Genomic DNA, 23,981 nt, shown 5'->3' with positions numbered 1-23,981 from the left:
AGCTGTCTTCTCCTGTCCTGTGTTGGCCAACCTCTCCCATCTCCCAAACGAGGCATGAATGCCAGTAGTGATTTTACTGAAGGCCTGAGGAGAGGGAGGGTAATACAGCCTGCACTGACAGACTTCCTTTCTCCCAGGCTCTTTGCCTCTCTGGTTTTCAAGAATGCCTTCCTTTGGGACCGAACATTTCCAGTGAAACTCAATGTCCTTTCCTCTTTGACATGTAACAGTTTACAGTTTAGTTCCTCACTTCTGTATCCAGCTTTGGGGTTCATGTTTGCTTATTTAAAGGTGTTGACCATGTCCTTCTAGTCACTCCCTTTAGGAACGCAGAATACTGTTGAAGTCTATCTGAGTTCAGGAGCAATCTCCCTATTTTCATATGACTGAATTAAGCCATTTTCTCCGTTCCCCTTAAACGGTAGAAATGGTTAGAGTCAATTTCAGTGTGAAAAAAAAAATCCTCAACTCTGTGACAGAACAGATACTGCTTGGTTTCTGTGGGAAGATATTCTTATACTTATTAGTTAAGCAGGCGACTCAGTGTCACGCTAACTGTTGTGTGTGGGTTGTGGAACGATGTGTATTGGTGATAGGAGATGTGGGTTGAATAGCATCATAAGAAATTTTTGCACACCCTTCACGCCATCACCCTTGCATGGAGGCTGTTCAGTTAGTGGGGTTGACCACATCCTCATCCCCCTGGGGCCAAATGAGTCAACCATTGAAAGCAGGTGCTTGACTGATAGTGTATTTTCCACCTGACATTCATATGGGGTCTTTGGAAGTTTGTGTGAATATAGGAGTGACTTTTTTTTTTTTTCATTAGAGAGATGCCTCATGAGTTCCTCACAGCAAGATAAATTTGTTAATGCTGAGGTTACAACCGGGATAAGTTTCAGAACATTGAAAGTTTATTCAGGATTTGTATCACACCCTTTTTTATGGAATATATAAGCCAAGTGCTTGCTGGCTAATAATTCGCAGTTTCATTTTCAACATGGGAAAGCTAAGGTCCGCACAAACATAAACTGTTAAAGGACAGAAAAGAAGTGAAATTTCGATGTTACCCTTGTACGTATCTTCCCAGATAAGGTCATTGCCTGTAAAGTGAAATCTAATGTATTGTAGCTGTCTATCTGAAGTGTTAAATAGTATTTTTTTAAAAAGATTTATTTATTTGTGCATACAGAACTGGGGACAGGCCAGAGGCTCAGGGGCGGTGAAAGGCTTCACCAGAGACAGAGTGGGGAGCAGAAAAGGCAGATCGACGAAGTACACTGCTGAGGGGAGCAGCGGGCGGGTCAGGAGAGGTCTGCCACACCATGTGGTCACCTCCGGGGCAGGCGGGAATCAAACTCATGCAGAAGCGGCTTTAGATTCTCAGTGCTGTGCTTCAACCCACTGCGCCACCAGGGAGGGCCCGTTAAATAGTATTTTAATAGACCCCAGAGACAAGTGGATTTAAGGCTTCTAATAGGCTATTTGCAGTCGAGAAAAAACAGAGTCCTAGCTCAGCACCCGAAGTAACTTCATTATCTAAGGGTGGGGTCCATGTGTCACTGAGCTTCATCTCTGGAAACCATGTCATCAAGAAGAAAGTAGAAAAAGAGATTTTTTGGGGGGGTACAGTTAGTTTGCTGTCTCAGCTGGATCTCAGCATGAATTAATTTGGGCAGTGACCAATAGAATTTCATAAACTCAGGCATACAGGAGCTTTACATTTTGAGTGCAATTCAGTTAGTAACACCAAAGTTGTATTTAAAAAGACATAGCTGTACTAAATCTATTGACTGGATCCAAGTATCCTATACTGTGTGATACAATTGGATCTCCTAACATTATATATTAGTTATTAGACATACTGGTATATTCATTTACTGATAATTTTTCCTTGATATCTTAGATGAAGAAAAGATTTGGTGATGTTATTTTGAAGGACTCTATCTCAGATGAGCAAAATACAGTTAAGATGAGACAGTTAAGTGAAAGTTACAGTGATAATAACGTGTGTCATGTCACCACTGATATTCCAAAAGGGAGGGAAATGCACACATGCCGATATTTGCTTTCTGTGCATAGATTGTCCTGGAAGGATGCAAACAAAAGGCTAACCTTGGTTGACTTCAGTGAGGGAACCTATGGGTTGATGGGTTAGAGGGACTCTATTTTTTAAATTTTGGATTTTAAAAATATAACAGTTTTTTTTTTGAGTTAAACTTTTTTTTATTTTTTTATTACAAAGTTTATTTTTACATCATTTTGCACATTTTTTTTTCCATCTCGATTGTAATCCCCGCGGGTTTCCCATCACCAGATCACCCCTGTGCCACCACCCTAGTCCCGTGCATTTCCCTCCCTTCCCCCTCCCCCATTTTTGATCCCATTCCCCACTCCACCCCCACAGAATGTCTCTGGTATATGGTTGTTCATTATTTTTGTTATTTTCTCGCCTGGTCCATTATACTCCTGCTATGAGTGAAACCATCCGGTATTTTTCTTTCTCTTTCTGGCTTATCTCACTAAGCATGATTTTTTCCAGCTTCATCCAAGATGCTGCAAAAGACATGTGTTTCTCTTTTTTGGTTCCATTGTATATATGTACCACATCTTTTTTATCCAGTCATCTACTTTTGGGCATTTGCGCTGCTTCCATGTTTTTCCAATTGTAAATAAAGCAGCAATAAACATGGGGGTACAGGTATCTTTTTCAATCAGTGTTTTTGTGTCTTTTGGATAGATACCTAGGAGTGGGATTGCTGGGTCGTAGGGAAGCTCCATGTTTAGCAGCTTAAGGAACCTCCAGACAGTTTTCCATAGTGGTTGTACTAGTTTGCATTCCCACCAGCAGTGCAGGAGAGTTCCTTTTTCTCCACATCCTCACCAACATTTGTTGTTGCTAGTTGTTTGAAGATGTGCCATTCTCACTGGGGTGAGGTGGTATCTCATTGTGGTTTTAATTTGCATCTCCCTTATCACGAGTGATGTTGAACATTTTTTCATATGCCTGTTGGCCATCTGCATTTCCTCTTTGGAGAAGTGTCTTTTTAGCTCTACTGCCCATTTTTTGATGGGGTTGTTTACTTTATTTTTGTTGAGTTTCATCAGTTCTCCGTATATTTTTGTGATCAGTCCTTTATCGCTACTTTTGTGTGAGAAAATGTTTTCCCAATTAGTGATCTTTCTGTTTGTTTTTAGTAATGTTTCTTTTGCTGTACAGAAGCTCTTTAACTTGATGTAGTCCCATCTATTTATCTTTGCCTTCACTATTGTGGCGTTGGGTGCTCTGTCTTTAAAGATGTCGCTGAAGTGTATGTCGTGTAGTGTTTGACCCATCTTTGCTTCTAGGTATTTTATGCTTTCCGTTCTTATGTCTAGGTCTTTAATCCACTTCGAGTTGATTTTTGTGACTGGAGTGAGGCAGTGATCTAGTTTCATTTTTTTGCATGTAGCTTCCCAGTTTTCCCAGCACCACTTGCTGAACAAATTTTCTTTGTTCCATTGTATCTTCTTTGCTCCTTTGTCAAAAATTAGGTGTCCATAAACTCAAAAATATAACAGATTTTAAAATATACTTTTAGTTGATTTTAAAGTAAATAGCCTACTTAAAAATTAAAAACAATTACCGCCTCATTCCTATGACACTAGCCCACCTAAAAAAGACCAAAACCAAGTATTGGTGAGAGTGAAGAGAAAACGGAATATTGTACGCTGCTGTTAAGAATGAAAATTGGTCCAGCCTCTCTGCAAAGCAGTTTGGATGTTTCTTAAAAATTAGATCTAGCTAAGGATCTAGCAACCCAACTTTGAGGCATCTACCTGAAAGATGCAAAAACAAAATTTGAAGGACTGTATGCAGTCTTATGTTCATTGTAGAACAATTTACAGTAGCCACGTTATGGAAACAACCCAAGAGCCAAGGACAGGTGAATGGATTAAGATGCAGTACAGGGCCCTTCCTCGGGCACAACGGGTTAGGAGGCGGCACTCAGGCTGGCTGCAGCCGCTTCAGTGCAAGTTCGATCCCCAGCCCCAGAGGTGATCCACATGTGCAGCAGACCTCTCCTGACCCGCCCGCTGCTCCCCTCAGCAGTGTACTTCGTTGATCTGCCTGTTCTGCTCCCCACTCTGTCTCACCGCTCCTGCACCTCTGGCTTGTACCCCAGTTCTGTATGCATAGATAAATAAATCTTAAAAAAAAAAGATGTGGTTCATATACACAATGGAATACTGCTCAACTATTACAAATGATAAGATTTTGCCATTTGTGACAACATGGATGGACCTGGAGGGGGTTATGCTAAGCAACATCAGAAGGCGAAAGACAAATACCAGAGTATTACACTCATATGTAGAATATAGATAAAACAAGGGAACAGAGATATTAAACCAAGCAAACCCTAGAAATCTGACTGTAGAACTCTAGTTACCACAGAGTTTTGCAAAAGATTTCTGGAACAAAATAATCTCTGGTAGGCTTCATCAAGTGAGATTTTTGGCCAGGTTTTGGAGGAAATAAAGGCTTGGTTGTATAACTTTTCAGGAAAGCAGTTGACCATAAGTGATAAATCTTTAAAATGCTTTTATCTCTTGCTACCATAGTTGTGCTTCTAAGAACCCATTTTTTTTTTTTAAAGATTTATTTATTTGTACATACAGAACTGGGGTACAGGCCAGAGACTTAGGGGCAGTGAGAGACTTCACCAGAGACAGAGTGGGGAGCAGAACAGGCAGATCAACGAAGTACACTGCTGAGGGGAGCAGTGGGCGGGTCAGGAGAGGTCTGCCACGCCATGTGGTCTCCTCCGGGGCAGGCGGGAATCGAACTCATGCGGAAGTGGCTTTAGCTTCTCAGTGCAGTGCTTTAACCCGCTGCGCCACCAGGGAGGGCCTAAGAACCCATTTTAAGGAAGTAATCAGAGATATATTAAGAGATCGATTGACAAAGAAATTCCTCCTCTTATTGATGAACACTTTATAAATGGCCTACAAAAGGAAAATGGCTGCTTCTGTGGTGTATTTATCCACTTTTTCAGTCCTGTATTTTCAATGTTTACATTATTAAAATAACCATTGTCAGATCTAATTATTTAAGGTCTTACATTGAGCTAAGCAACTTGGGTTACAGAGGACTCCAGATGGGTCCTCTTGTCCATCTGATTGATATTCTCTTTGAAATGGGGTTGGGGGCGGGAAGATAGACAGTCCCATGGCATTGCCCTGTGGTGGCATAAATGGAATTCATGGATGGTTGTGAGCTGGCTGGATCACTGCCTGTACCCCACTCCTCTGTTTCTAGAGTTCTTTCCCCAAGCAATGAGGCGTCTGCTGTAGACACCCTTAAGGGTGGGTTACATTGATTGAAAGATCTAAAAAATATATCAGATGGAAAAAATGATATACTGATGACTCCTGATACTTAGAAAATCAGGCTGTAAGACGTGATGTGCTGTCTCTCTGTTCATTTCACAGGAATGGAGAGTAATGTTCCTTCAGGGTTGACTCAACAAATTAACAAGTATTGTAAAGTGCCAGTCACATTGCATAGAACCCCCCGCTGCCTCCACAGGCTGCTGATAACCAAAGAACTGACTGTAAACTTGCTAAGGCAATGGGATTTCTAATATTATTTCAGTCTTAGCTTCTTCTTCTTCTTTTTTTAAAGATTTATTTATTTATGCTTACAGAACTGGGGTACAGGCCAGAGTGCAGGGGGTGGGAGGATTCACTGGAGACAGAGTGGGGAGCAGAACAGGCAGATTGACAAAGTACACTGCTGAGGGCAGCAGCAGGCGGGTCAGAAGAGGTCTGCCACACCATGTGGGTCAGCTCCCTGGCCTGGGGATCGAACTCGTGCAGCAGTGGCTTTGGAGAGCTTCATACTGTGGTGCTTTAACCCCCTGTGCCACCAAGGAAAGCCCCATATCTTCTTTTGAGATTAAAACTGGGAAAATCCACTTCTATACTGTAGGAAAATGGGCAGCATTTAAATGGATGGAAATTCTCTTAGAAAGCCTCTTAACAAAGATGTTCTTGAAACCACATTGATTCAACATGTCTGCTACATCCTGCCTCCAACTGGAAAAATTAAATGTCATACTTTTGGTCTTATAGCTCGAGATGTTTCTGTTTTTATTGTTCTTGGGACCTTAACAAATAAAATCGCTTCCTCACCCTTGCCTTTCCTGAAGAAGTAGTTTGGACTGAGGTTAACTGGACCTGCATTCTGACTCCAGTTGTGCAAGTAACCAGCTCTGAGACCTTGAGCAGGTCCTGTTAATTGCTGGAATTCAGTTTCTCATCAGTCTGGAAATTGGGCAGTATAAGTGGTTAGAAGTCAGTCATCTATAAGTTGCTTTTTTTAAAAAAATGCTTTTTATTTATGCACACAGAACTGTGCAGGCTAGAGCTGCAGGTGTGGTGAGAGGGTTCACCAGAGACAGAGTGGGGAGCAGAACATGCAGATCTATGAAGTACACTGCTGAGGGGAACAGCGGGCGGGTCAGGAGAGGTCTGCCACACCATGTGGTCACCTTCTGGGTGGGGATCAAACTATGCTGAAGTGGCGTTAGCTTCTTAGTGCTGTGCTTTTAACCTGCTGTGCCACCAGGGAGGGGCCAAGTTTTTTTATTTTTTCAAGAAAGTGGTGGAGTCTATTACTGTTAATCTGTCTTATGCTTTTCCTTTTCTTCTCTCAAACAGGTGCAGCTTCAGCTGCAGGTCTCCTCTACCTGTCCAGGTGGGCAGCCGCAGTGTCCGGCTGTGTGCTAGCGCTCTTCACAGCATCCATGTGGCCTGAGGTGCTCGGACATCTTATTAGTTCAGGGTCTAACCCTGGGAAAACCATGACCGTTGCCATGGTGTTTTATATCCTGGAAATATTTTTCTGTGCGTGGTGTACGGCTTTTAAATTTGTCCCAGGCGGCGTCTATGCTAGAGAAAGATCTGATGTGCTTTTGGGTGAGTGCATGGGAAAAGTCTGGATTAAAGTAACTAGAGGGAAATACCCTTCCGAAGTAAGTAGGATTTAGCACACCACAAGACAGATAGGATGATCTTCACTTTCTTATTGAAATCAACTTTTTAGCAAGAAAAAAACAATTGGAGGAATATCTAAATTACTACTTACAACAAATGTCTAAATTCATTAGTGCATTTCAATAGTATTTATTGCTACAAAGGTCTTTAAAGTAAATTGGTTGTGGAAAAACAGATTTAATACGTAACAAGTATAACAACACTTGTATACAAGATACATAGAGGAAAAGTCTGGTCATATGCTCATGTCGCTATTTTAATGATAAGCTTATAAATATAAATATAGGAATTATGATGGGAGAGGGCCCTCTAAATTTATTTACCTTATGTGATTTTTCCTGCCAGAAGATCTTTTTTAAAGGTTACTAGAAATGTGTTTTTTATTTCTTTTTCTTGAGATAACATCAGTTAATAACACATGTGTAGGTTTCAGATGTACAGTTTCCCACCTCAGCATGAGTGTATGTCACCCCACTTCCATCACCTTATTTACCATATTTTTGCCTAATAGTTTGTATATATGAATCACAGCAAAATGATACATTTCCAAATCACAGGATAAATATATTTTCTACTTCAGTGGTTATGGATTTATGTTGCAAAATTAAAATTTCATAAAATTAGCTCACTTTAATAGTTCAAAAACTGTTCTATGGCAATAGTGAAATTACTGATGTATTCCAGGTACATGCAAATCAAATTTTTTGCTAATTGCTTTAGCTTACATAGAAAGTGTCAAAAGCTTCTTTGAAAAATAAAGAGACACTAAGCATGATCCCTTCCAGCTCTATCCATGTGGCTGCAAAAGGCATGAGCTTATCTTTTTTGATCACTGAGTAATATTCCATTGTGTAGCCAGAAAGACAGCTATGTCACACATGTTGTAATAATCTGTCATATTTTCCTTCAAATGTCTAAGAATTTTGAGAACAGGGGTCATTCTATTTATTCATCTACCCTTATCTCTAGGCCCAGGGCCTAGTATTGACAAATGAGTTATTGATAGGCATTTGTTGAAGAAGTGGAACTACAACTGAGATGAGCACTGGCCCAACTCTATTCCCAAGGACTTCAGCCTTCTGGAGTTACTCTCTCCTTTCAAATACAAATTCAAAAACTGAGCCCCTCCTGCATAAGCTTGGTAATGATGCTGTCAATCTCATTCTAAATCAGCCTTTCCTGACTTCCCTGTTAGAACAATGAAGGAGAAAGGGACACAGGCTTGTATCTTATTCCTTCACTTCCCCTGTGTCTTGCTATCTGCCCAAGTTGTCTTACATTTCCACATAAGCATCACCCCTCCACCCATAAGCCAGGCCTGTGTCAGAACAGAAAGATTTGGAAGGTATATTCTAAATTACGTGAAAGATTTTAAGACAACCTTTGCTCTTTCTGGAAAACAGCCAAGTTCTCAATATACCAGAGAGATATCTTATTTTATCTCCTCTGTGGTGATCTGGACTTTGCAAACTTTGGGTTTCTTCTGGTTTCTTTCAGGTGTGCCTACTCTGTCTGTCTACCTGCTCAATAGCCTGCTTTTTTTCTTACTCCAGTTTCCTTAGGGATCTGCCATGTGGAGAAAGTAAGAGTCATTCTCAGGAGTGAGTTTATTTCTTTAGAATGTTAAGAATAATATGCTTTTGGAGTCCCTTCCTACTACCTATGGGGTTTGTTTTACTGTGATATTATATTGTAAGGCACAACAACAAAGTAATGTTGGTGATGTTCAGAGTCACTATAATACAATTGAAAAGAACCTGTATGAAACAAGAAACTATAAATTAATTGTCTAGGTTTTTCCTGCTAGTTCCTGGAAATTGCACATAACATTTTTAGCTAGCCTTCCACTTAAGCTTAACATTTCCTTGACATTTGCACATTTACATATTATTCAATTACACCTCCTTTTCCATTCTTGCTACCTATGATTTCAGAAATATGTAAACTTAACTTGTAATCTATATGATACTGCATCCCACCTGAGCTAAACTTGTATTATTGGTACAGATGGAGCCCTAGCACACACCTCAGGACAGAAACATTAACACAAACACTAACACTAACACTGTAGGAACCTACATCTCCTCCTTCTCAACGTGGGGCACTGGAGATCTTTTCACCGGAACTGATTACGTCCCTAAGACAGTTGAAAGGCTCCTTTCTTGTGCATCCACACTTCCTTGCCCAATCCACACTCAAAGACATACACAGTTTGCAGGCTAACAAGTAAGAAACACTCAGGAGTGTTTTTTTTTTTTAATCCCTTATCTGGAAAATGCAGGCATCCTCTCACTTAAAGTGTAGAACCTAAGTTGATTTCTTATGATCGTGCCATTATTGAAGTGTTACTGCTGTAATTGCTTCAGTACTGACATAAATGAACTTAACCACTGATTTTTCTCAGGGTGTACCCATTTATCTGCAATTATTTTTAAAGATGTATTTTATTTATTTATGCAACGAGAGCTGGTGTGTGAGCCAGAGGTGTTGGGGGTAAGAGGATTCATCAGAGACAGTGGGGAATAGAACAAAGCAGATCTACTGAAATACACTGTAGAGGGTGAGACAGGAGAGGTCTGCTGCGCCATGTGGGTCAGTTCCTGGCCAGGGATTGAACTCGTGCTGCAGTGGCTGCGGACAGCTTGATAGTGCTGAGACTTAATCCCTTGCACCACCAGGGAGGCCCCTTTACCTGCCATATTGATTTTGGGAATTTAGTCTTGGAATGATTTTTGGAGTAAAAAAAAATGATATATATATCTTCTTTTAACAGGGACAGTGATGCTAATTATTGGACTGAATATGCTGTTTAGTCCTAAGAGAAGCCTAGAGTTTCTTCAAACAAAAAACAGTCCTAAAGTGCTTTTCAGAAGAAGTGAAAAATACATGAAAATTTGTAAGTGTAGTTATGCTTTCTTTTAAAAAAGTGTTTTATGATAAATATAAATTATCAAGTATATATGTACCCTTGACAGAGTTTCAACAATTAGTAACATTTGCCAACATTGTTAACAATGTTAATGCTGAAATATTTGAAAGCAAATCTCTGATATTTTGTCATTTTCAACCATAAATACTCTAAGTTGTGTTTCACTTCTAACATAGATGATTCAACAAGCAGAATTTCCAAAATGTTTTATTCCAATCTGCTGTTTATCCTTTTCATTTCTTCTAATTTCAGCTATTATAATTATCAATAATATTATAATCATGCATTCTATATTATCAATAATGATACTGGATAGCTTAACTCATAGTAGGAGTGTAAGGTATCGGGGGGAAATATGTGGATATATAGTAATTTTAGTAAAGTAAAATTGAACATCAACTAACAACTATAAACCAGAGACATTCTATGGGGGAGGAAAGGGGACAAGATCAAAACTGGGGAGGGAAGAGCACATGGGACTATGGTGATGGCACGCGGGTAAAGTGGTGGTGGAAAGCCCACAGGGATTGCAGCTGAAATGAAAAATGTACAAATTGAAGAATAATGTAAAAAATGTATTTATCAAATAAAAAAAGAAATAAAATACCGTCCAAAAATTAAGAATGAGGTTAGAAAATAAATATCAATATAATATTATTAAGAAATATTCACAAAACACTGATTCAAAAAGATACCTGCATGTTTATTGCTGATTTATTCATAACTGGAAAGACATGGAATCAACCCAAATGCCCAAAAGTAGATGACTGGATTAAAAAGATGTGGTACATATACACAATGGAATATTACTCAACAAAAAATAAACTCATGCCTTTTGCAGCAACATGGATGGAGCTGGGAAAGATCATGCTTAGTGAAATAAGCCAGAAAGAAAAGGAAAAATACCAGATGGTTTCTCTCATAGCAGGAATATAACGGAACAGGTGAGAAAATAATGATAATGAAGAACAGCTATATGCCAGAGACACTTTTTGGGGGTGGAGTGGGGGGTGGGATAGATGACATTTTTTAATGACAAACTTTAAAAAAATAAAATAATGGATAATTTTTACATCATTTTGTGCCTTTTTCCATCTCAGTTGTAGTCCCCATTTGGGCTTCCCATCACCAAATCACCCGTGTGCCATCACCATAGTCCAGTGCATTTCCCTCCTGCCCCCATTTTTGATCCCATTCCCCACTCCACCCCCTTAAAATGTCTCTGGTATATAGCTGTCATTATTATTATTATTTTCCCCCCTGGTCCTTTACACTCCCGCTATGAGTGAAACCATCCGGTATTTTTCTTTTTCTTTCTGGCTTATTTCACTAAGCACGATCCCTTCCAGCTCCATTCATGTTGCTGCAAAAGGCATGACTTTATCTTTTTTGATTGCTGAGTAATATTCCATCGTGTATATGTACATCGTTTTAATCCAGTCATCTACTTTTGGGCATTTCAGTTGATGTCATGTCTTTCCCATTGTAAATAAAGCAGCAATAAACATGGGGGTGCAGGTATCTTTTTCAATCAGTGTTTTTGTGTCCTTTGGTAGATACCTAGGAGTGGGATTGCTGGGTCATGTGGAAGCTCCACTTTTAGCAGTTTGAGGAACCTCCACACAGTTTTCTGACACTTTTTTTTAACAAGCATCTCTTCTTTCTGTTTAGTTTTGTGGTTGCTTGTTGGAGTGGGCTTATTGGGATTAGGACTACGGCATAAAACCTATGAGAGGAAACTGGGCAAAGGGGTAAGTAATTCAAATTTTTGATATAGAATTGTGTATGATAAATATACATACATGCCTTGCACAGCTCACCATCATGATTGACCTGGATCTAACTACTCCAGGTTCCTGGATCCCATTTCCTTAACCTGCAGGTTACAAGCTGATGCATATGGTAGAATTATTTTATGAAGTTGAGTTCTTGGTGTGGAAGAGATCCATATACTAGAAACAATTTGCTTGTGATTTGTTGCATGGAGTTATTTTTTGCCATTCCATAATTCACCATATCTGACTATAACATAGAGAATTAATTTTCACTGGGCTTCTTTGTACTGTTCGTTGGATGCTGCCAAGGCATCAATGCGAACTTCTTTGATTTAAGAAAAATCTTACAGATAATTCTTGACTTTGTAAATCATATGTCACTTGTGCCCTGGTGGGCCCTGGAAGTTCCGTATCATTTCCTTGTTCATTCTTGCTGCCAACGTTTTAAATGTTTTATTGGCCCTTCTCTTGTGAAAAGGCAGGCAGAGGCAAGAGGAAGTCATGCAATGTCATGCTTCACCAAAAAAAATTTTTTTTTAAGATTTATTTATTTGTGCATACAGAACTGGGGTATGGGCCAGAGGCTCAGGGGCGGTGAGAGGCTTCACCAGAGACAGAGTGGGGAGCAGAACAGGCAGATCGACGAAGTACACTGCTGAGGGGAGCAGCAGGCGGGTCAGGAGAGGTCTGCCGCGCCATGTGGGTCACCTCCGGGGCAGGCGGGGATCAAACTCATGCGGAGGTGGCTTTAGCTTCTTAGTGCTGTGCTTTCACCCACTGCGCCACCAGACTAAATTTTTATACCAAATAAATAAACCTATACTACACTGACAATAGAGACGGTGCTTCTTTTGTTTGATCTTATGCTCCCAGTACCTCACAGAGTGCTTGACACACAGTCAGAAAACAGCAACTGTTTCTTAACAAGTGCAGTTCATCACATGGACTTTTGCCCTTTTCTGTTATTGTTGCAACATAACACCAGTCAGAAGAGGATACAGAAGGTCAGCCAGGGCTTCAAAAGGAGCAGCTTTGTAAACTGAACCAAATAATCTTTGGAATATAAATTGAAATGCCCAGCTTCCTGCTGGCGGAACATGCACATTGAACTGTCCATGCCAAGCAGTAGCCCTCCTGCATAAAGGACTGCTGCTTAGCCTTCTTCCTTCTGACCTTGTAAGGTCCAGTTCAGTTGTTATTTCAGTTGTGGTGATGAATTTGCCTTAATCCAGCCATACTCTTTCATAAGTAAGGTAATCCCGGGCCCTCCATGGTGGCACAGCGGGTTAAAACACAGCACTACGAAGCTAACTGCAGCAGCTTCAGCATGAGTTCGACCCCCAGCCAGGTAGGTGACCCCTATGGTGCAGCAGACCTCTCCTGACCCGCCCGCTGCTCCCCTCAGCAGTGTACTTCCTCCTCAGTCGGCCTGTTCTGCTCCCCACTCTCTCTGGTGAATCTTCTCACCGCCCCTGTACCTCTGGCCTGTACCCCAGTTCTGTACAAATAAATAAATTAAAAAAAAAAAAAAAAGGTAATCCTGCTATAGATCGGTAGCTAGTCATTTGAGGTGGACAAATTGCATAGGATTGACTAGGTTAAACTAGAAGATCACAGAATTATTGTGAGAATATCACACAGTTTGCTACGTCTTCTTATTTTTGTAAATTAAATGTGGGCAAATGTCTAAGGAAATTATTTTGCTGAAGTATGAATTTTGACAAAGAAAGTGGAGAAAACAGGGCCAGGGCAAGTGCTATTGTTCAAAGTCATGCTAAATTATGATTCAAATAATCTCTTAGGCACCAACCAGAGAGGTCTCTGCTGCCATCTGGCCTTTCAGGTTTGGCTATGACAATGACGGATGGTCTAATCTAGAAGGATCAGCACAACTGCTCAATCAAACAGGTACATCTTGCAGCAATTAGTCCTAGACTTTTATAATTACTGCTTTTATTTTGTGTAAGATCATCAGTAACAGGAAAGGGCCTCGCTGGCTCATGAACTAAGAAGGCTGCGTTTGGCGGGCAGCTACCGAGAGTTAAGCTTCCGCCACTGCATCTGTCTTGGAGAGCAATTAATTCCGTTGATTCTGAACAAAGTCTCATGCTGGGGATTCTCGTCATGCCTTTGCTCTTAGAGAGGCCCCTGCTGCTGACACTTGTCATTTGGGACTCCCTGTTGGGAAGCAGAAAGATGTCAGATAAAAAGGCAGAATGGGTGAAAGTGATGTTCTCTTGAGATGTAAGTGGCTTTCAAGGCCTGATTTTGCTTCTGTGTCCTGAGTGGTCCTCTTTGTAGGAGTATATGGGTTTCTACACCCATAGCCTGTGGGTGTTTGGTGCTCAGACACCTACTTGAGTGTGACACAATACCTAAGGACTGGCTATTCTGGCTATTTCTGATGATGAGCAGTCTTCAGAGAAGTTGCTCTGGGTCTGTGGAATTCTAGTGCCTCCAAGAAATGTCTCTGGTCCTTTAATCCTTTAGCCCTCATTATCTGGCTTACAGGCACCACTGACCAGGGTTGGAAAAAGCCAATAAGCCATCCTCTGTGCCAATGTCACAGAGGGGCTGCCCAGACACAGTGTGCTTGCTAGTGTGTACCACAGTGTTGTTTCTGAAGTCCATTTGGGTATTTGAGAAAGGCATTAAGCCTATTTGAATGTTTAGAAAAAGATGTTAAGAATATTTGAAAATTTGGAAAGTTATGCTTTTATCCTCTTCTGGGTTTCCTCAAGGTGTTCCATGAGTTACATTGTCAGTATGAGAAGATTCCTCGATAGCACAGACTTGAGCCATTTCACTTTAGTGACTCATTGGGAAATATTTGTGTTTGATTTAGGAGTCAAGGTAAAAGGTTCAGAGTTTGCTAATTGCTTCGGCATTTCTATAGTTAATTACTTTATGCATTTTTTTTTTCCTGTACAGGAGCGGATTTCATAACGATTTTGGAGAGTGATGCTTCAAAGCCCTTCATCGGAAACAATGACTTAACCATGTGGTTAGGGGAGAAGTTGGGTTTCTATACTGATTTTGGTCCAAGTGCAAGGGATCACACCTGGGGGTGAGTGTACCTTGGGAGTTAATCCTGAAGATATTTTTGAAAGATGAGGTAGCACATGCTTGGAGTGGAAAGTCGAGGTCCACTCAGCTTTCTGTGCCACCTGCTTCTTTGTGGGAACGAGGACCTGTCTAGGGTGTGTGTATGCATACCCTACTTTACTGGTTTTGCTATTGTTGCCTATTTTTAATTCTTCATCATTAGAAGCTATTCAGTGTAGGAGCTGAGGTGAAAACACTAAGCATGGCTGACCTAGACAACTGTGCTCATGGAGCTTATATTCTAGCGTGAAGAGATTGAAAATGCTGTGTCAAGAGAAATCAATAAGATCATTTGAGGTAACGGTGAGTGCTGTGTGGAAAAGTGTAGTGACTGATGGCAGTGCAGTGGGGGTCTCTCTGAGCACCTCACGATGAGAAGGATCCAGGGTTTGGGGGTGCTCAGACTTTAGGAAACCACCAGGGTAAAGAGTGAGGTGAGGTCAAGGTTAGTGTACCTTCGTGTAAAGATGCAGGAGGAACTCGTGAGAAATGAGATCTAAGATAAAAAACAGTAAAATGCCCTAAGAATATGACTCTAGAACTGAGGCTCTCAGAGGCTCGCAGAAGGGGAAAGAAGAATGGGGAGAGAGTGGCGCAGTGCACTATGGCGGAAGGTTATTGGCGCATTGGTGGTGGGTGTTGTGGGCTCCTGAACCTCTTACTCATTTACAGTGTCATAAACCAGTGCTACCACAGTTAAGAGAAAAATGAGCTCTGAGAGAGCCCCTTAGTCTACTTTTACTTCTCAGCTCAAGTCAGGTGATGGGAGGACAAAAGATTTTAAGGACGCGAGCAATCTGATCTGAGTCAAGTTCTTAGAAGATCATGCTGGCTGTTCTTGAGAGGACAGATGGGAGGACGCAAGGGTGACAGGGGCACAGCTGAGGACGGAGGGGCAATGGTGCCGGTGGATGTGAGAGCAGGACCTTGGGCAGGGAGGCGGGGGCAAATCTAGAAACTGTTTTGGTCCAGAGCTGACAGTATCTCCTGATGGGTAGAAGTCAGGAGCCAGAAAGTGACGAGTTTTTTTTTTTTTAAAGATTTATTTAGGCCCTCCCTGGTGGCGCAGCGGGTTAAAGCACTGCAGTGAGAATCTAAAGCCGCTTCCGCATGAGTTCGATTCCCGCCTGCCCGGGAGGCGACCACATGGCGAGGCAGACCTCTCCTGACCCGCCCGCTGCTCCCCTCAGCAGTGTACTTCGTCGATCTGCCTGTTCTGCACCCCACTCTGTCTCTGGTGAATCCTCTCACCCTCCGCATCTCTGGCCTGTACCCCAGTTCTGTACGAATAAATAAATAAATCTTTAAAAAAAAAAAAAAGATTTATTTATTTGTGCACACAGAACTGGGATACAGGCCAGAGGCTCAGGGGCGGTGAGAGAGTTCACCAGAGACAGAGTGGGGAGCAGAACAGGCAGATCATGGAAGTACACTGCTGAGGGGAGCAGCGGGCGGGTAGGGAGAGGTCTGCCACGCCATGTGGTCACCTCCGGGGCAGGCGGGAATCGAACTCATGCAGAAGCGGCTTTCAGATTCTCAGTGCTGTGCTTTAACCCGCTGCGCCACCAGGAAGGGCCGACAAGGGGTTTTTGACCTAAACACCCAACAACCATCAGAGCAGAAAGAATGTGCTAAGTATAAAAGGCCTCTGGACAGTCAAGTGACAAACACTGAGAAGCTTGAAGGACAAGATGGGTGTGAATATTCAGGTGTCTCCCTAGAGAGAGGATCCTGTCAGAGGGACTCTGAAATGACGGGAGAGGCAGCGCACGCAGGCAGGAGAGGCAGCCAGCTGAGCTGAGTTCTGCTCATTCTTTTCACATAGAGTTCTTTGACTCAGACAGAACAGTTAGGTGATTTTCATTTTCTCATTTTGCAAATTTTTACAAATTTGTGTCCTTATTGGCAAGATTGTATATTCCCGAATGTGTTGATTTACATAAGACATGTTGATGCAAATGTGACGCCAGAGTGACAATGCAAGTGCCCTGGATTGCGAGTATTGCTTATTCTGCCCGGTTCATGTCTCCACAGCACATGTGAAAACAGACTCGAGAGCGTTGTGGCGTTCTGCGCCACGTTGTTGCTCTAAATGCGTCTCAATGGGATGCGTGTAGCGTGGCGCATCCCATTCTAGCGCTTTAACTCAATCCTGTCTGCATGATATGGTGGAGCTGTCAATCACGCACACGTTTCTTTTCGTTTGCATACAGGATTATGGCTTTGTCAAGATACCCGATTGTGAAATCGGAGCATTACCTTCTCCCGTCACCAGAGGGCGAGATCGCACCAGCCATAGCGCTGACGGTGAACATCTCGGGCAGACTGGTGGATTTTGTCGTCACACACTTTGGGAACCACGAGTGGGTTTCTTTGGTCTATCGGTCTATCTGAGAGTATGCCAGCACCAAGAGATGAAAGCACCTTGCTTTCATTGCCGTAAAACGAACTTTCTTACTTCTTTCTGCTCCCCCAATATTTACCCCTGTATTGCTACTTTTAAAAATTGGGCACAGGGTCCTCTGAGATACAGTGGTGATGGTGAGAACGCAGGACGTCCACGGGAGTCAGCAGCGCAAACATCCTCCCGGTGCAGGTGCCGCACCGTGTGCGCTATTGAGATTCCTCCTCAGTCTGTGTAAAGTAGTGTTAGAATAGCCCCGTAAGGAAAGTAGAACAAGACTTAGATGGGTGACTTGTCCAGGCTGAGTCATAGCCAGGATGTAGGGAGGCCGACTCTGAACCTACAAGTACTTGAAACACGGGCAAACCAGGCTACCAAAACAGGCAGATTCCCCCTTCCCCTGGGGTTACTGCCACTGGAAGGACTGTTAGATTTGAGGCACTGAATGACATTCCTTTCTTCCTCCTGTTTGCACAATGACCTTGAGGTAGGCAGAGTCTAGCAGATGGAGATTGCTTTTAATTTTGATAAGCCTATTTGTAGGAACTGGTTTAAGGGTGCCCGCAGGGACCAGCCACACCTCCTAGAAGAGCACAAAGACCTGACACCTCCCAAGCAGCATTTTGCCCTCTCAAGTCTTCTCTTGGTGGAGAAAATAGGCCAGAAAACACCCTTTCTGCCATTAGGTTAGTTCCGAGGGAAGATTTGAGACAAGGATGTTCTTCACTGAACATCCTTTGTTAATTTGTTCTTACAAATTTAGTTAAGTTAGGAAATTCCTTCCCAAAAGGAAAGATGGGGAATTTAATGATTTCCTTAAAAACTTCCTCATCCAGGAAACATGAAGATTGGCAATGAGTTTTATCTCTAAAGAATAACATTTGCAGCTGAGTAAATCACAACACATGCCAATGAGATATTGTAAAAGCAAAGATAAACGTGCATAATTTATACTCTACTATATTAAATATTCTCTCCTAGTAATTAAAACACTGATGTGAAGTCTTCATGCTGTAAAGTGGGGCACAACTAATAACACAAACAGCCACAGTGTTTAGCATGACATACAGAATATTAGATAATAATATTGAACTATAAATTGATCTAAATGAAGCTAAATTATATCTACTTATTTTCGTGGTTAGCTCACCTTTTTGTTGGTTACCTCACTTTTTCTCACAGTAATATTTGAACCTGTGAAAGCCTAGTCGAATATTTTATTAAATAAGTCAGAGCATAAGTAAGGTAAACAAACTATCTAGCTGTAATTAATGTGAACACTTAATGTGAATTCATCAGACTCTTGCCTGCCTCCTTAGAAATCAGAAGGGTTTGGAGGAAGGATGGTATAGATGGTCCTCATTGCTTAAAAAAGGTATTTGAAGAAATGCCCTCTGTTTCTCTCAGTAATTTTCGTGTAGCAAGTAGAGACATAGAAATCTTTCCAATGACCTTAAATTGCACTTGAACCAGATTTGTCTTTTTGCGAACAGGTACTTCTGTGTTTCAGGATTGCAAGGTTTTAACCTACAAAACAGTTGAATCTACTTCTTTCCTTTGCCTTTCCCCTAGAAGCCCCCCACTCCTTTAACTCTCTCTAACCTCCCCTGAAATATATACTTGCGAAGAATAGAAGTCTAAAAGATACTCCTCAGAATGTTTGGAAAAGAGGGAAATTTGAACTTAAAACTCTTTGATTAATACTTTGTATTATTCACTTGAGGTAACAATAAGAATGACAGCAATACCAACAACAGCTAACACGGAACGAGGTATTGTAACTTGAGGGAGGGAAGCTTGGGTAATGGTGAGGAGCATGGAATGCCAGACATGGAATCAGATAGTCTGAATCTTAGCCTGTCCTTCACTGAGTTGTTCAGCTTGAGCCTCAGTTTCCTTATCTTCAAGTCAGGGACAATAATTCTATTTGTTCCACAGGATTCTTATGGGAACTAAATGAGCTATGCTATTTCATGCAAAGTATTTGAATATAGTAAGAGGTCCAATAATACTGACCATTGTAATTAAGCCAAAGCAGACAACTCTTAAATATGTGGTATGTTGGGCAGTTAAAAAAAAATTCATTCATGAAACATAAATCAAGCGTTTGCCACGGTCCACGCCCAGTGCTTGGTGGGGTCTTGTTTGCCTCAGAGCCACAGCTCTGTGTCACTGCTTAGAAGTCCTGTCCCTCCCCACAAGTGACTTGAGAGAGTTTATGTTCCAGTAATTCATGAAGCTGTCGTTACAGATTTTCGTTTGCCTTTGTTTTCTACAATGCTAGTTACAAAAACTCCTATTGTGACTACTTAGAGATTGCATTCTTTAGAAATTTATAGCATACAAGTGTGAAATCATAATAGGAGTGAATTATAGAATTCTTGTGCATGTTATCAGCTGAATCAATGAGATTTAAGAAATTACTGGCTGCACAAATATCTCTTTACGAGCAATAAATAGGAAACAGCGTTTCTTAGAAATTGTTTAAATAAGTAGCACTTAGGTTTATTTTAGGTGATTAAATGAGCCACCAGTTAATCACCATTTATTTTTCCATAATATGTACAATACAAAGAAAAAAGAATACAGAACCGATGATCTTTAGTTCTAACTTTGCTTCTGTTGTAAGATAACCTCAGTGAGTTCCAGTTCTATTATCTCTAGAAATTGGATAAAATTCTTTTTTTCTCAGCCCACTTTGTAGAATTATTGGGCTGGGCAAACATTACAAGTTTTAGAAAACATAAAAATGTTCTCTCACCCCTTCCTCCTACTCTCTCGTTTCTTAATGCACATTCCTATACTTCTTACTTTATTATCACCAAATAAGGTTTCTCTCCTAAGGAAATTATAAATCAAAGGCATAGACAATTTTCCAATAATATGTGGCTAAAATATGTTTGGATGAAAATATCCTCTCAGGTATGGCCTACATTCGAGTCTCTGCTGCACCTTTCAGAAGTAACAGAATTCACTGCAGTATGAAGCAGTTGAAAGTGTCACTCAGATTGCCAGAGGGCCCAGCAAGAGATAACCCTACTTTCCTCTCCTCCTACCTTTTCACCTCCTTCTGGTGCCTAAGACTAACCCTAACAGCAAATATACTGGGGAAGCATGGAGAGAGATGAGGGGGTGGAATAACATTTACGTTGGGACTAGGGGAGGTTTCAGCCTCCCAGGCAGGAGAATTGGATAAAAACATAGGCATGTTACTCAACCTCATGTAAAATAGTTAACGCTCGCCTGTCAGCTGATAGGAGCATTCACTAGCAGATATGTTTAACACATGGTCATTCTTTTCACTCCTCTGTCTCTTGAGATGTCTTATAATAGTCAGCTGTCTACACATCTTTATCCACCTTGAGTCCTGTCTTTGGATCAGTGAGCTTTCTCCTGGCCATTGGTGATCTGCCTTTATCCTCCCCTGTCATTGTTTTTTATCCTTAACAAGCATTTATGAACAAACTTTCTGCATAAATATCTCTGTCAGTCTACTGCCTGTTCATCTTGGATTCATTCCTGGCTCGTCTACCTCTGGCTGTCCATTGTAGAGAACCACCTTTCGCAAATGTTGCCCTCTGGCTTCCAGGTAGGTTTAGGGAATGGGAGTGGGAGGCGCTGCTAGGGCAAGACTGGAGGGCAAGACCAGCCGAGAAGTCAAGGCCTTTCTCCCCCACCCCCTACCGGCCTCTGCTTTTTCTGCTATGCCTGGCATTAGCGGAATCTCTTCTGCAGCTCCAGGTCTTCCTCAGTGGCCTCCATTCCTCAGTCACCTCCCAGCAGTCGGGGTCAGCTTTAGACTGAGTCTGTCACCCGCTGTTGTCCCTCTAGCTATGGAGGTGTTACTAGTTATTCTTTTTTTTTAAAAAAAATATTAATTTATTTATGCATACAGAATTGGGGTACAGGCCAGAGTTGCGGTGTGTGTGTGTGTGTGAGAGAGAGAGAGAGAAAAAGAGAGAGAGAGAGAGGATTCACCAGAGACAGAGTGGGGAGCAGAACAGGCAGACTGATGAAGTACACTGCTGAGGGGAGCAGCGGGCGGGTCAGGAGAGGTCTGCCGTGCCATGTGGTCACCTCCGGGGCAGGCGGGAATCGAACTCATGCGGAAGTGGCTTTAGCTTCTCAGCGCTGCGCTTTACCCGCTGCGCCACCAAGGAGGGCCAGTTTCTCATTTTTGCTGAACTCTGACTGCTTCATTGACTCCCGTTTGACTTACCATCATCTAGGCAACCATTTTCTGCCATTAAATCCACTTAGTTTGCAACACCTACAGCAGTTTCAGTTTTCCTGGCTGGATTATATAAAAAAAAAAGGTCTCTGTTTACTCCTAAACAGTCTGACTATATCCCCTCCCCCCAAGCTTAATGTATTTGCCTCATTATCTCAACAATATAGCTATATGCTTAGCCAGCATTTGCCTAAGCAAACTAAGAAGGTTTTTAGAAAATATTCAGTTGAAGGTGTTGAAAAGGTTACATAGGCCTAGTGTATTCTATGAATGTTAGTATTTTCCTTTTTACCAATATTACTGGCTCCTTTTCTCTCCCTCTCTCCCTCTTTCCCTGCCCTCCTTCCTTATTTGACTACAAGTCTAGCTGAAATACCGATGTCCAAGTCTCAACCTACAAATTTCTTCAGTTGAGAAGTTTGACAAATGCTGGTTTCAGGATATCTATTTAAATCAACTTGAATCCAAATGATTCTTGAAGAAAGAGCATGTTGTTCTTAGTTAAAATTTGTCAGTCTACTCACTTGGAGCGCTGTATCTCTGTCTTATTTATTCTCATGTTATTAAATATTTGTTCTGGTTTAGTGCACAATTTGAAGATATTATATGGGAACTTAGGTATATAGGAGTTTTATAAAATTATTTTGTAAATACAATAAATATATACATCTCTTGCATTCTTTTAGGGATGACCTCGATAGGAAACTCCAGGCTATTGCTATTTCGAAATTACTGAAAAATAGCTCCAATCAAGTGATATTTCTGGGATATATCACTTCAGCACCTGGTTCCAGAGATTATCTACAACTCATTAAACATGGCAATGTGAAGGTAATACAATTTTAGGATTTTTATTTATGAAGTAAAATGTTTCTTTTTCTTCAAAAAAAAAAAAAAACCCAACAACTTAATATGCATTCTGATTTTCTACTGCTGCCTTACAAGCCACCCAAAACTATGTTGGCTTTAAACAGCAGCCAAAAGAAGATGGCTTCCCGGCAGTGTCTTGCTGTCCCAGCAGGGGAGATGCTTCAGGACCTCCGTGGCCAGGCATCATCAAACTTGTGAGGCCACCTGTTCAGATATGTGGTGGCGAAGGTCACTGCACCACTGTTCTTTACTCTGCTTCATCATAGCAATAAACTAGAGCAAGTAGAAAAGGAGTTGTTGAGCACGGTGCAACTCTTGAAGGGACTCAGAATGACTGCTTCTCTTCGGAATCCCCACTGAAGCCATCCATTAGTGAAGAGTCTCAATGATGGGGCCACGAACGAGGTTTTCTGTCCTCATGTCCAACCTGATCGATTTGTTTGCTGAAAACAGCCATTTGAACACCCTCTCTGCTATCTTCTCTGCCCTCTCTGCCAGGATGAGTGGCCACTGTGGAGAAGTGCCTGGCACACTCACCGCTGCTTCTCCTGTAGATGAAGCCACTTTTACTTAATTAAAAACTGTCCTAAAGAGCTTCTTAAGGGAAAATCATGTGTTGAAGTTAGACCTTCAGACCACGAGTGGAACGGTTGTCCATAAAAACTGTGTTGGTGTGTCTGCCAAAGCCAAGATTCAGACGCTGAGCAAGGTGATGTGAGGCTCTCTGGAAGTGCTGGTTTCTGTCAGTGAAATTCTAAACTTGGAGCAACACTAAAATACTTCCTAAACAGAAAAACATAAAATCAAGTGAAAAGCCACCAGAAATTACCCTGGCTTTAAGCAATGCGATCATCTGCTTGTGAATCTCCAGTTTGGATGATTCAGTGGGGAGAGCTCTTCTCTGCTCTGTAAAGCTCAGGGGCGCTGGGAGACTGGAGGACCCACTTTGCACATGACCCCAAGGTGGCAAATTGGTGCTTGGCTATTGACCAGGAGCTCAGCTGGGGCTTTAGTGAGGGCTCTGGCTGCTCTCCATTCACCACGTGGGCTCTTCCCTGCATCATGGCTGGGGTCCAGAGTGCATGTCTCCAGAGAGCAAAGGAGAAGCTGTACTGCCTTGTATGACCCAGACTTACAAGTCATACAGTGTGATTTCTGCGTCATCATCATAATCATCATCACATCGAAGGGTAGAAATATAAACTCCACCCCTTAATGGGGGGAGTAGCAAAGTCACAGTCTAAGAATATCATCTGGAAAGTGAATTTATTGTAGCCATGCTTACCAAAGACCATTATGGAGGTTAGTTATGATGGTGAGAGCAAAGATGAAAGTGAAGTGTCACACAGAAAGGCTGGCTGATCAGACACACAGGACCTCCCTAAGTGGCGATGGCTTAGTCCTCATCTTCTCTATCTAAAACACTTGAGTTTTTCAGTGCACCCAGATAGAATGATTCTCAGGGGGAGTGGACACCCAAATTAAGTCCTCAAGAGTGATACACAGTTAACCCTTGAACAATGTGGGAGGTTGACCCACTGTGCCACTAAAAATCCACTTGTAACTTGTGAGTCCTCAAACACTTCAGTACAGCTGTCCCTGGGGACCCTCAGGGGATGCTGTCAGGGT

General features: G+C 41.8%; 1 protein-coding gene across 1 annotated transcript in view; it reads left to right on the top strand.

Moving 5' to 3' along the window:
- Window positions 1–23,981, top strand: part of CWH43 (cell wall biogenesis 43 C-terminal homolog (S. cerevisiae)) — a 52,276-nt gene that overhangs the window by 14,055 nt on the left and 14,240 nt on the right. Inside the window, exons 7-13 of the mRNA XM_004681299.1 lie at window positions 6,703–6,960; window positions 9,812–9,934; window positions 11,639–11,718; window positions 13,545–13,650; window positions 14,674–14,809; window positions 17,061–17,210; window positions 22,169–22,313. Of these exons, the coding sequence (XP_004681356.1) occupies window positions 6,703–6,960; window positions 9,812–9,934; window positions 11,639–11,718; window positions 13,545–13,650; window positions 14,674–14,809; window positions 17,061–17,210; window positions 22,169–22,313 (998 nt within the window). The remainder of the gene's footprint in view (window positions 1–6,702; window positions 6,961–9,811; window positions 9,935–11,638; window positions 11,719–13,544; window positions 13,651–14,673; window positions 14,810–17,060; window positions 17,211–22,168; window positions 22,314–23,981) is intronic.

The sequence above is a fragment of the Condylura cristata genome, unplaced genomic scaffold (assembly GCF_000260355.1).
Source record: "Condylura cristata isolate star-nosed mole 26May11 unplaced genomic scaffold, ConCri1.0 scaffold00012, whole genome shotgun sequence".
Lineage (NCBI taxonomy): Eukaryota > Metazoa > Chordata > Mammalia > Eulipotyphla > Talpidae > Condylura > Condylura cristata.
The sequence above is the reverse complement of the archived record's forward strand: the minus strand, read 5'-3'. Positions and strand labels throughout refer to the sequence as shown.